Raw genomic sequence first — 12,383 nt, 5'->3', positions numbered from 1 at the left:
GACAAACCCTATACTATCTGCAGATGATACTATCCCAGGGAAAATTAATGACATTCAGTGAAGAAACAGCTGACAGCTCTTTAAGTGCAGAAATGAGTGATAGTTGCTGGTAGACTGACTTGAAACAGGAATGGAAAAAATAAAACCATAGGAGAGTGACAGAGAAAGCCCACTCACAAGTTGTTTACAGAAATGAAGATACAGCTGAAAGTAATTACTTGTTTCCCCAGAGGTAATAGTGATAGTGTCTCCTACAAGAAATAATACGCCATTATTTCCCTTTGAGTATTTGTTCACTTGGAATGTGAAATGGGGTAGAAAGCTTCCATCTTCTGAGGCGAGATGCAGGGTTATTTTACCTCCCTTCAGAATGGTAAGTGTCTATGAATATATTATACATGTACACTCTTATTGGTTCTATACCATTGCAAATTAATAAGTGACACAATGTCCACTAAGAATTTTTTCCCTTACCAGGCAGGTCTCATTACTCAGATCCTGATTAGCTCCTGACTTCAGAGCACATGAAACTAAAAACACTTCTGAAGATGACCCATGCCTGGCTGCAAAAATCTTCTTGAGATAGTTTGGAGGCTTGCTGTGACACTAGCTGCATACAAAGCAAACTGTAGTAAAATGACAGTTCCATCAATATTAGCTATTCCACGCCTTCTTTTTTCAATACTGAAGGATAGTTAACTTTCCACTCCTCCCCCACCCCCCACACACATCAGCCCATAATATATTCTGGAAGGAAACCTTTCTGGATTCCTGGAGCTCTTTTCAGTGTCTGATGACTATGCTAGCACTGGTTTGCAGACCAGCTCCTCTTAAGCAGCATCTTCAGTCTTGCCACAGTCCATGCAAACGGAACTGTTTTCTTCTGTCATGTTGGAGCATTCTTTTTTTCTACAGACAATACTTCCTCCTCCTGCCTATGCCAATCCAAGTACTGATCTTCCCTTGGCTTCCCCCCCCCCCCCATCCCTTTTTTCCTCCCTCAATAAACTAGGGTCATTTACAAAATCTTCAGAGATATAGGATTATACACAGTTTATCTTACATAGAAAAAAGATCAGATGAATGAACATGAAGGAGCTTTCTCCTATGTCCTTTTGAGGAGAAGCATAGAGGCTTGAGATGGTTTCTATGCACAGTAGGTGTCTGCCTTGACTACCTGGCAATACATGGTCATTGCAAAGGTCAGTCCAAGAATCTAAAGAAACAAAACAAAAAGTAAATTGACAGACATAGTATTACAAAAAAGAGTTAGATCCACCTTATTGAGGGTGCAAAGTCAAACACTGAAAAGTTAGGAAATGCCAGAATTAAGGTTACTTGTGCAACATGACTTTGCCCCTATATGCATACGTCTTATGATACAGTCTTTAATTATGTGATCACAGGCTCCTGTTCTGCTCTGCTTGACTCCTCTGCTCCCATCTACACCACTCATTCAGGGGTGCCAGCAGGAGGACATGGACAAACAAGGGCCCTGCTCTCAGTTCTGGTGCCAGGTATAAAAGCAGCCCTTATTTGCCAGGAAATAATGAGGCATCAGTTGCTGAAAGATATTTTACTTTACAGTAGCGACCCACCCAGACAGCCGTGGGTCTGTATTTGTCACAGTATCCATGACTATGGGAGACAATGTTTTTGTCTCAAACTTAAGGATAGTGCCGTTCTTCCTATTTTCCAAAGCTATGTGATTTCACGAACATATCCATGGAGGGAAGAGTGCTGACAATCATTAGGGTCCATCTCTACAAAAAAATAAGCAGGCTCCATCAACAGTGCACGCGCTCCCAAAGGCCTGAGCAAAACTTTGAGATTAATCAAGAGGCTGTGGCCCTACATTGGGAGTTAGGAGAAATGGTTTCTATTCCCAGCTCTGCCATTGACCTACTGTGTGTCTCCTCAAAGGTATTTAGGTGCCTAACTTCCACTGACTTCAAGGGGAATTAGGTGCCTAAATACATCACAGGATCTCTTTTCCTAAGTTTTTCCATATGTAAAATGGCAATCATGATCCTTACCCTCATTTGTAAAATACTTAGTTCTTTTATTTAAGTGTAGCTGCTGCTATTTCTGCCAAAGCTCAGTTGTAATCACTTCCTCAGGGTTAAATGTTTATCATGTAGCAGTTCTTTATATATATATATATATATATATATCTATATATATATATATATATATATATATATATATATATATATATATATATTCTTTGAAATGATTAGTTTGGCCACTTTAAAATCAATTGATAGTCTGGTTAAATGGCAATTCCCTACAAGGATTATTTTTTAAACAGCCTTTGAGCAATGATATTGGTAGTTTTATCTGAGCACAGACATTTTTAGGTTAAATAAATGGCTCTTGATCTCTAACTTCCAGACTTTGCTCTGGCTTTTTATACCATGGAATGGGATTCTGTTGGCTATTAAAGCAGCTGCTTTATTCATTAGAACACGGACCTTTTCCTGACTCAAAGCAGATCAGCGTGTCAGAGAATGTCTGCATGTGGCAGTCTCCAATAGAGCGGGTTAACTTGCACATTTGTTTATTGAGGCCCCTAGCATGCACCTATTCAGAAGATTCTCCTACTGCACTAGGTACATGTTGTTTTTTAAGGGGTTACTTGTGTATGACTTCCTTGCACAAGTGCACTTCCTTGCACTTCAAAAGTGCCAGCCAAAAAAGTTGCCAAGCAATTAGAGCCTGATCCAAATCCCACAGAAGTCAATGGAGAGAGTCTCATTAACTCACAATGGGTTTTGGATCTTTAGTCAATAATTAGGTTCAAACAGGTGGTGGTGGGGGGGAATAAGGGGGAAGACCCTGGCAAAAGCTTTTCAGGCTTGAAGTATTTTCTGTGCATTTCATAATTTTCACTACAACCTCCAGTAAACATTTCAAAAATTGTCTAAAATTGTTTTCCTAATGAAAACAAGTCATTACAATTGGTCAGATGTATACAACATGATTTTAAATGCTCTACATATAAACACTGTCTATTGGGGAGGGATGATATGAGTTTATGAACAGTGTAACTAATACATCTTTTAAAGACTCCCTAAATGTGGCATGTGTACCCAGCCCCTCTGAAGTGTGGTTATAGACCAAATAGGGAGGCTCAAGCTCTGTTTGCTACACTATTTCCCTGCACATATCCATTCCCTAAGCATCTTCACTCACCTCTGTCTGAGAAGAAAGTAAGTTTCTCATTATTATACTTCCCAACTCAAATATGTGCTTTACCAAAGCGGGGCCATAAACTGCAGCGCCAGTAGAAGACTATGGAAGTGTTGGATGTATGCAATTCTGCCTAATGCATCATCAGCACCACCATGAGCCAGTTCTGATTCCAGACTCTCTATTGCTGGAGGCATGCAAAGCATAAAACCACATCTTAATTGAGTTACTGCACAGTTAGTGTAGAGTAATCATACTTCTGACTTGTAAGCTGAGTATGAATGAGACATGAAAGTCACTGCTAGAAAATAAGGGTACGTTTATGCTGCAGTCACAGGTATGTCAGAGTCTAGCTTTAATCTAGCTAGCGCGAGTACCAAAAGCAGTGAAGCCACAGCAGCACTGATTTTAGGGTGGGCTAGCCAGCCAAAGTAAGTATCCATGGTCCTGGTCAGGCTTGGACAGCTCACACTGAAGCCTGTGCTGCTATTGGTACTCCTGTTAACTGGATTAAAGCTAGACTGGGTATGTCTACATGTGCTGCAGTCATACCTCTGATTGCAGCATAGGCACACGTAGACATAGGCATCAGCATGCTGTTAATATTTAGCCATGTTTCTGGTCATAGCCATGCTTGAAGTACAAATATAGGCCCTGCACCTGTAAAGAAATAAATACATGCCTGACTTTATTCAGGTGCATAATGCTATTGAAGTTAATGGGAATACTCACATAAAGAAAATCAAGTCTATGATTGTGTATGCAGGATTGAGGCTTTCATTTAAGTGCTTTGTTAAAATTTAATATAAACATTCCCCTGCTGGTTTTGCAAGCTAAACCCAGTCTTACGCTAAGGCAGGAGAACCGGAAGATGAAACTGACCTGTCTGGTTTTGCTGGCCATGTTGAGTGACAAAAAGTAAATAAATAAATCATATCCTAATCATTTAGGGCATTAAAAAAAGGAAACTGCATGTGTGTAGATATTCATGGTAACATATACTGTATATAGTTTTTATTATTGCAGTTTCCCTCTGATATTTTGGTTACATTAAAAATCCAAGGAAGATTTAATAGAATATTTTGGAAATTGTTAAAAACAGGCTGGGAAGAAATAATGTAGAAACCAGTTTGTTTCAATAATTTGTAATCCAACTGCAATCACTCAGGCAATAAGAAATTGAAATAAGAGCCTACCTGAACCAAAGCTGTGCACAGGGCAAAGATCCCCACTGCTAGCAGGTTTTCCTGGAGCCATATTTTCACTGTCTCATAACAAGGCTAGGAAACAGAGAGTATTGTATTAGACACAAGCATAAGCCTCTAGTCCACTGGGAACGTGAAGGCACATATAGGAATGAGACAGGTCAAACTGAGCTGCTGGGTAGCTAGAATTGTCTTTTCAGCATTGTAACTAACACAATGACTTCCTGGCTTGAGACTTTCCAATGTAACATTGATTTTTAATGACACAGAAGGATGTGCATCCAAAAGGCCATATGGGATGGGCAGTGGGCATGAGGTGCTGCTCCTCCAAAAGATACAAGTCCCGTACTAAAAGTGAGCAGGTGCTGGTTTCTGGCATGCTCTTTTGCCCTGTAAGAGCTAAGTATCAACATTTTGTAATTCTGAAATCAATTTTACTGTTTTCCTAGAACATGGAAATACGTGAAAAGGTTGAAATAACATACTATAAAGAAAACAGTTAATCAGAGTCTCTAGTAAGCGCTGTTGTGTTGTGCCACCTGCTGTACAATATGTATCCACCCTTTACCTTCTGCATAACTTAGGTTTGCATTACAGAAGTTCCTCGATTATTTTCTTCCCAGTTTAATTACTAGGCATGGGGCACACTTAAGAACATAACATACAAATGACCAGACTGGGTCAGACCAATGGTCCATCTAGCCCATTCTGACAGTGACCGATGCCAGACGCTTCAGAGGGAATAAAAAGAACAGGGCAATTATCAAGTGATCCATCTCATTGTCCAGTCCCAGCTTCTGGCAAACAGAGATTTAGGAACATGGCGTTGAATTGCTGACCATCTTGGCTTATAGCCATTGATGGACCTATCATCCATAAACCTATGTAACTCTTTTTTTTAAACCAAGTTATGCTTTTGGCTTGCACAACACCCCCTGGCAAGGAGTTCCACAGGTTGACTGTGCATTGTGGGAAATACTTCCTTATGTTAATTTAAAACCTGCTCCCTATTAATTTCATTGGTTCTTGTGTTGCGTGAAGGCATAAATAACACTTCTGTTCACTTTCTCCACCTGATTCATGATGTTATAGACCTCTATTATATCCCCCCTTAGTTGTCTCTTTTCTAAGCTGAAAAGTCCCAATTTTTTTAATCTCTCCTCAAATGGAAGTTGTTCCATACTATTAATCATTTTCATTACCATTATTTTCCAATTCTAATATACCTTTTTTGAGATGGGCGACCAGAACAGCATGCAATATTCAAGGTGTGGGCATACCATGGATTTATATAGGGGCATAGGCATTATATTTTCCATCTTATTATCTTATTCCGAGCCTTTGTTTCCCATCTTTTAACCAGTTACTGATCCACGAGAGGACCTTCCCTCTTATCCCATGGCTGCTTATTTCGCTTATGAGCCTTTGGTGTGGGACTTTGTCAAAGGCTTTCTGAAAGTTCAAGTGCACTATATCAACCAGATCACCCTTGTCCACAAGCGTGTTGTCCCCCTCAAAGAATTCTAACAGATTGGTGAGGAATGATTTCCCTTTATGAAAGCTGCGTTGACTCTTCCCCAACATATTGTGTTCATCTATATGTCTGATAATTCTGTTCTTTTCTATAGTTTCAACCAGCTTGCCTGGTACTGAAGTTAGGCTTACCAGCCTGTACTTGCCAGGATCCCTTCTGGAGTCCTTTTTAAAAATCAGTTTTACTTTAGCTATCCTCCAGTAATCTGATATAGATGCTGATTTAAGTGACAGGTTACATACCACATTTAGTTCTGCAATTTCATATTTGAGCTCCTTCAGAACTCTTGGGTTAATACCATCTGGTGGTGGTGACTTATTGCTGTTCAATTTATCAATTTGTTCCCATACTTCCTTTATTGACACCTCAATCTGGGACAGTTCCTCAGATCTGTCACCTAAAATGAATGACTCAGGTTGGGAATCTCCCTCACATCCTCTGCACTGTAGACCATGTTCTGATGTTACTGGCCCAGCCCTTTAAGAGCTCTAGTTGCACCATAGTAAGATGTATCCATCCCTTAAGAGGTCAAACATGCAGTACAGTTCCATGTGACTATTGAGCAAATGCTGGGAATAGCCTGTATTAAAAATGAGTTGTTTTTCAGGCTCATTATAGTTTAAAATTGGACAATTAATTTGTAAAAGTCTGAGGCCACAAATATTTAATTCTTCATAGACCTTTTCCCTGCCATTAGAATATTTCCCCAGGCTGAATATTTTGGTTTGGGGAAGGGTTTGGAAGGACCTTTCCTATCTATTCTTCCTACTCCTCACGCATGGTCACAGCCCCTCTTGCTATGCAGCATGGCATAAATTACATGGGGAGCTTCAGAATAGTGGCAACCACCCACCAAGCTCACATAAGTGGTCATGAATCTCCCTTTCCTCCTTAGCCTGATATAGAACTCCTGCCCTCACCCCCCAGCCTGCTGCCATCAGTTGTCACTAAGCAACCCCCCCAGGAATTTGTGGACAGCCAGGAGCAGGATTGCAGGCTCCTGAGAGTCCGGCCTGGGTGGGATTTTCAACATTGCCAAAGTAACTGGTGAACATAAGTCACACTGAAAGTTACTTAGGAGCACAACCCCCATTGCATTAAGTGTTTTTGAAAACTCCACCCCAAGAAGAGAGCTGCAGCTGATGAAATTGTTTATTATCAGGGCTGGCTTTTCAAGAGGAGGTGCTTGACCAGTGGAGCTCATGAACTCTGCCTGAATTCTCCACAACAAGTGCTTCCTATGAAAACATTCCCCTGATGCCTGCATTCCCTTTAGCCTCCTCAACCACTGCGTGGCGTGCTCTCCACCAAGCCCCCAGATGGCAAATTAGTCAAAATACCGGGCAAATTAGTCGAAACAATAGTTAAGAATAAAATTGTCAGACACATAGAAAAACAAACTGTTGAGCAATAGTCAACATGGTTTCTGTAAAGGGAAATCATGTCTTACTAATCTATCAGAGTTCTTTGAAGGGGTCAACAAACATGTGGACAAGGGGGATCCAGTGGACATAGTGTACTTAGATTTCCAGAAAGCCTTCGACAAGGTCCCGCACCAAAGGCTCTTACGTAAATTAAGCTGTCATGGGATAAAAGGGAAGGTCCTTTCATGGATTGGTTAAAAGACAGGGAACAAAGGGTAGGAATTAATGGTAAATTCTCAGAATGGAGAGGGGTAACTAGTGGTGTTCCCCAAGGGTCAGTCCTTGGACCAATCCTACTCAACTTATTCATAAATGATCTGGAGAAAGGGGTAAACAGTGAGGTGGCAAAGTTTGCAGATGATACTAAACTGCTCAAGATAGTTAAGACCAAAGCAGACTGTGACGAACTTCAAAAAGATTTCACAAAACTAAGTGATTGGGCAACAAAATGGCGAATGAAATTTAATGTGGATAAATGTAAAGTAATGCACATTGGAAAAAATAACCCCAACTATACATACAACATGATGGGGGCTAATTTAGCTACAACATGTCAGGATGACGATGGAGTCATCGTGGATAGTTCTCTGAAGATGTCCACGCAGTGTGCAGAGCAGGTCCGGCTCTGGCTTTTTTGCCGCCCCAGGCAAAAAAGCCTCCCGCCGCCCCCCGGGCGGATAGGGCGGCGAGCCCGACCGGCCGGAGCGCCGGGAGGAGGGCCGCGGGCCCGCTCTCCCCAGCCGGCCGGAGCGCCGGGAGAGGGTGGAGAGTCCGGCCGCAGGCCCGCTCTCCCCTGCCGGCCGGAGCGCCGGGAGGAGGGCGGAGAGCCCGGCCGCGGCCCCGCTCTCGGGCCTGAGCGCCGCCCCCCTCCAGGTGCCGCCCCAAGCACATGCTTGGTAAGCTGGTGCCGGCCCTGGTGCAGAGGCGGTCAAAAAAGCAAACAGGATGTTAGGAATCATTAAAAAGGGGATAGAGAATAAGACTGAGAATATATTATTGCCCTTATATAAATCAATGGTACGCCCACATCTCGAATACTGCGTACAGATGTGGTCTCCTCATCTCAAAAAAGATATACTGGCACTAGAAAAGGATCAGAAAAGGGCAACTAAAATGATTAGGGGTTTGGAACGGGTCCCATATGAGGAGAGATTAAAGAGGCTAGGACTCTTCAGCTTGGAAAAGAGGAGACTAAGGGGTGATATGATAGAGGTATATAAAATCATGAGTGATGTGGAGAAAGTGGATAAGGAAAAGTTATTTACTTATTCCCATAATACAAGAACTAGGGGTCACCAAATGAAATTAATAGGCAGCAGGTTTAAAACAAATACAAAGAAGTGCTTCTTCATGCAGCGCACAGTCAACTTGTGGAACTCCTTACCTGAGGAGATTGTGAAGGCTAGGACTATAACAGCGTTTAAAAGAGAACTGGATAAATTCATGGTGGTTAAGTCCATTAATGGCTATTAGCCAGGATGGGTAAGGAATGGTGTCCCTAGCCTCTGTTTGTCAGAGGATGGAGATGGATGGCAGGAGAGAGATCACTTGATCATTGCCTGTTAGGTCCACTCCCTCTGGGGCACCTGGCATTGGCCACTGTCAGTAGACAGGATACTGGGCTAGATGGACCTTTGGTCTGACCCGGTATGGCCGTTCTTATGTTCTTGTGGCCATTCACGTGACACAGAAAGGGATTTAGCGTGTGCAGCTGACTTACAAATAGGAGCGTGCTAAGGCCTGACGCACATTCACTGAAGTGGCTGGTTTGCTTCCTTCGTGCCAGTCCCAGACCCAGCTGATGGACTTTGTAGTTGTTAAACATCTAGTCTGTGTTGCTTTCACAATATGTATAAGGAAAAAGGTATTAATCTACAGCAGTGACTAGGGGTTTGGCCCTGCTCGCCGGCTCTCATCCCCATATTCAAGAACAAGAAAAGCTGTTTGTTTCTTTATCCAAAGTGTTATGTAAAGGTAACTGGAGGCTGTACAGTAGAGCTGGGAGACGTGTTGATTAGAACCAAACCAGCTTTGGTTGGAGTCCAGCCTCTGTTTAGAAATTTCAGCCCATGCTTGTGAAGTGTCACTGAAATCAGGCTGAGAATTGAATTTCTTTTTTACTTCAATTGGAAAGCAGCAAAACTCCCTTATTCCACCTCAGTAGCTGCCCTGGCCCCAAGACCTTCCCTACAGCTATCTATGGTATAAAAGGAGGGTCCTAGGATTCCTTTAGGAGATGGGTAGGGTGTCTGGCTACCGGCTCAGGGAAGAGTTGGGTGAGGATTTGGGGGCAGGGCTTACCTCTGGAGGCTTGAGTCTGATAAAAGCAAACTGCAGGGTTTATTCGTTTCTGAGCTCTGAGAATAAATTCCGGCGTTGAGCTCACAAATGCTGGGCCTGATTCAAAGACCACTGAAGTCAGTAGAAAGGCTTCAGTGGGACTTGGATCAAACTCCCTGTCAGGAATTGAACTCTGCAGGGTTACACAGCTCTAGTGCCTGGTGAATGTCTGTGCCACTCCAACCTGTTGCTACTGTGTTCCATATCAGGACCTCTGATAATCATGAGGGTATGTGTTTGGCTGCATCCTGTTCCACCCCTACAGATGCAACAGTAAACTGAAAGGCACTGTCTCTTTCCTAGTCAGTCGGAACTCCTCTGCTCATGATGTAGGCCAAAAGCCTAATGGGAAGAAATTGTCTCAAGTAAAATTGTACTGCATTTTGCTTATTTTGCCGTATACTCCATTTTGCTAGCTTTGAATTAGTAAGAAGAAATTATAGCCTTGAATTAGTAAGAAGAAATTGTTCTGAGTTTATTTTTTGCGGATTGTGTTAACATTTGTTCTTAGAAGGATAGAAGTTTTATGGCTGTAATTGCCTTATTTACTGTTTGGTGTGAGTGACGAATGTATGGTAATTAACTGAGAAAGGACAACTGGGCCGGATGGTAATTTATTATCAATCACCAGGATGGCAGATTAAAGCAGAGGCATACACCCCAAGGACGAGATAAGGAGTTGAGCCAAAGGGACAGATAAGAAACAGCTGTGGATCCTCCCGGTAACAACTCAAAATAATGCTAATTAAGAGCAACCTTGAATACCTCGTGATTGACAGCTCCGGTGTGACACAGCAAGGTCCAGAGACTTGTATGGGAACTTATTACTATAAAAGAAGGGTGTATTGGGCTTTGGGTTCGTTCTGCATCAACATCGGAGCTGCAGATGCTGATTTTAATGCTTAAATTGTACTCGCAATAAACGCGGCATATTGCCTTATCCCCTTTTTAAAAAAGATTCCGTGTGCTTCTTATAAGCATAACAATGAGATCATTGTCAGCAGTAGCCATGTGTCCGGAGAGATGCATGTGACTTCCAGAGCCCAGTGCTGTCTCTTGGGAGGGAAGAAGCCTCAGCCCTCTGGAAAACTATTCAAGGTGCTGGCTTCACTGCATGGTACAAGATGAAATAATGGCCCTTGGCAGCTCTGTGAGGCCATTTTATGATGATCAAGTTTTAATGTCTCCAGTCCACCTTTGCATCCTGTAGACCTGTTGGTGGCCATCCCCCATACCTCCCTTATGTCGGTTGAATTAAAACAAGCCTTAGGTAACTGCCCTGGCAGCTGACTGAGGGTATGTCTACACTACGGGATTAATCCGAATTTAGATAATTCGAATTTGGGAAACAGGTTGTATAAATTCGATTGTGCGCGGCCACACTAAGCACATTAATTCGGTTTTTAACCACATTAATTCGGTGGTGTGCGGCCACACTACCCCATTTATTTTAACCACATTAATTCGGTGGTGTGCGGCCACACTAACCCTAATTCGAATTAACAAAATCGATTTTGGCGCTACTCCGCTCGTCCAGGTGGAGTACAGAAATCGATTTAAAGCACCCTTTAATTCGAACTAAATGGCTCTGTAGTGTGGACGGGTGAAGGGTTAATTCGAATTAACGCTGCTAAATCCGAATTAATCCCGTAGTGTAGACCAGGCCTTAGAGAAATACTCACAGCTTTCCACCAGGTCCCCGGCGAGTGGAGTCCACAATTCTCGCTGAATTCCAAGCAGCACGAGTCTGGCACCCGTGTAGTATTGTACACTTCAAACCAGTCGGTGTAGTTTGAGACCCCACAGCATCTGAACTGGAGGAGGAAAAAGCAAGGATGACATTGTGAGTGTGCTCTGGGGTTTATGGGCAAAAGACATCATTCATTACATAATGCCGCATTTTTACTTATTTTGAGGAAATGGAAGAATCTTCCACACCTCTTGCAGGGCACAAGCATTCTCTTATTCCAACTGCCTCACTCTGTGTATTGGGATTAGGCTAACGGGGAGGGGAGGGCCCGTTAGACAGTAAAGAAATAAACTCCTGTCTCCCTGCTTTGCTCAGGTAAAGCATCTATAGTTTTCTTTCCTGCCTTCCCTTGCATGTCTCCCACGCAGTTTAAGAGTGTTGTCTCATGAGCAGCTTGGATGGAAGAAACACTAAGCAAAACCAAACATTTGTAGTGCCAGAACAGTGAAAGGGGTGAGACACAGTAACCACAGCCATGGAACAAGATTATTCCCACTTTGCCTAAAAGAATTAATCTGCCTGAGAGCGACTAACGTGCTGTTTTACTCCTTACTGCCAGGAGTCATGACCTTGAGATGCTTGTCTGCCACCCTCCAAGTGGTGAAGGGACTGTGTTTTGTATTGAACACTGTAGCAGACAGTCTCATGATTAGAGTTACCACCACACTGTCCTCCTCTGTTGTTCATTACTAATGATTGACTGTCAAAGTCTTTGTTCCTCAATTAAAGCTTTTTTCCCTTTCTCCCCCCCCCCCGCCGCTCTTCTGGCACAATTCAGTAACATCGTAGTTTGAGGACACTAAATGACGTCATGAGCACAAACTTGAGACATCACTGAAGCAATCACTCAGAGTGAATAAACTGATACTGAAGAGAAAGCTTCATTACATTTCAGCAATGGGAAGGAAAATACAGAAAATGTACATAGCTCATCCATG

General features: G+C 42.7%; 1 protein-coding gene across 3 annotated transcripts in view; it reads right to left on the bottom strand.

Annotated features, from left to right (window-relative positions):
* Window positions 1–629: 629 nt before the first annotated feature.
* TSPAN4 (tetraspanin 4) overlaps window positions 630–12,383 on the bottom strand; it is a 422,001-nt gene continuing 410,247 nt past the window's right edge. For all 3 annotated transcript variants that reach the window (XM_024216440.1, XM_024216406.2, XM_024216398.1), the window contains 3 exons: window positions 11,378–11,509; window positions 4,389–4,472; window positions 630–1,216 (listed from right to left, as the gene is read on the bottom strand). In XM_024216440.1, the coding sequence (XP_024072208.1) occupies window positions 1,148–1,216; window positions 4,389–4,472; window positions 11,378–11,509 (285 nt within the window). In that variant the 3' untranslated portion in view covers window positions 630–1,147. The remainder of the gene's footprint in view (window positions 1,217–4,388; window positions 4,473–11,377; window positions 11,510–12,383) is intronic.

The sequence above is a fragment of the Terrapene carolina genome, unplaced genomic scaffold (genome assembly GCF_002925995.2).
Source record: "Terrapene carolina triunguis isolate 2854851 unplaced genomic scaffold, T_m_triunguis-2.0 Scaffold171, whole genome shotgun sequence".
NCBI lineage: Eukaryota > Metazoa > Chordata > Testudines > Emydidae > Terrapene > Terrapene triunguis.
This window is presented reverse-complemented; position numbering and strand designations above follow the sequence as displayed.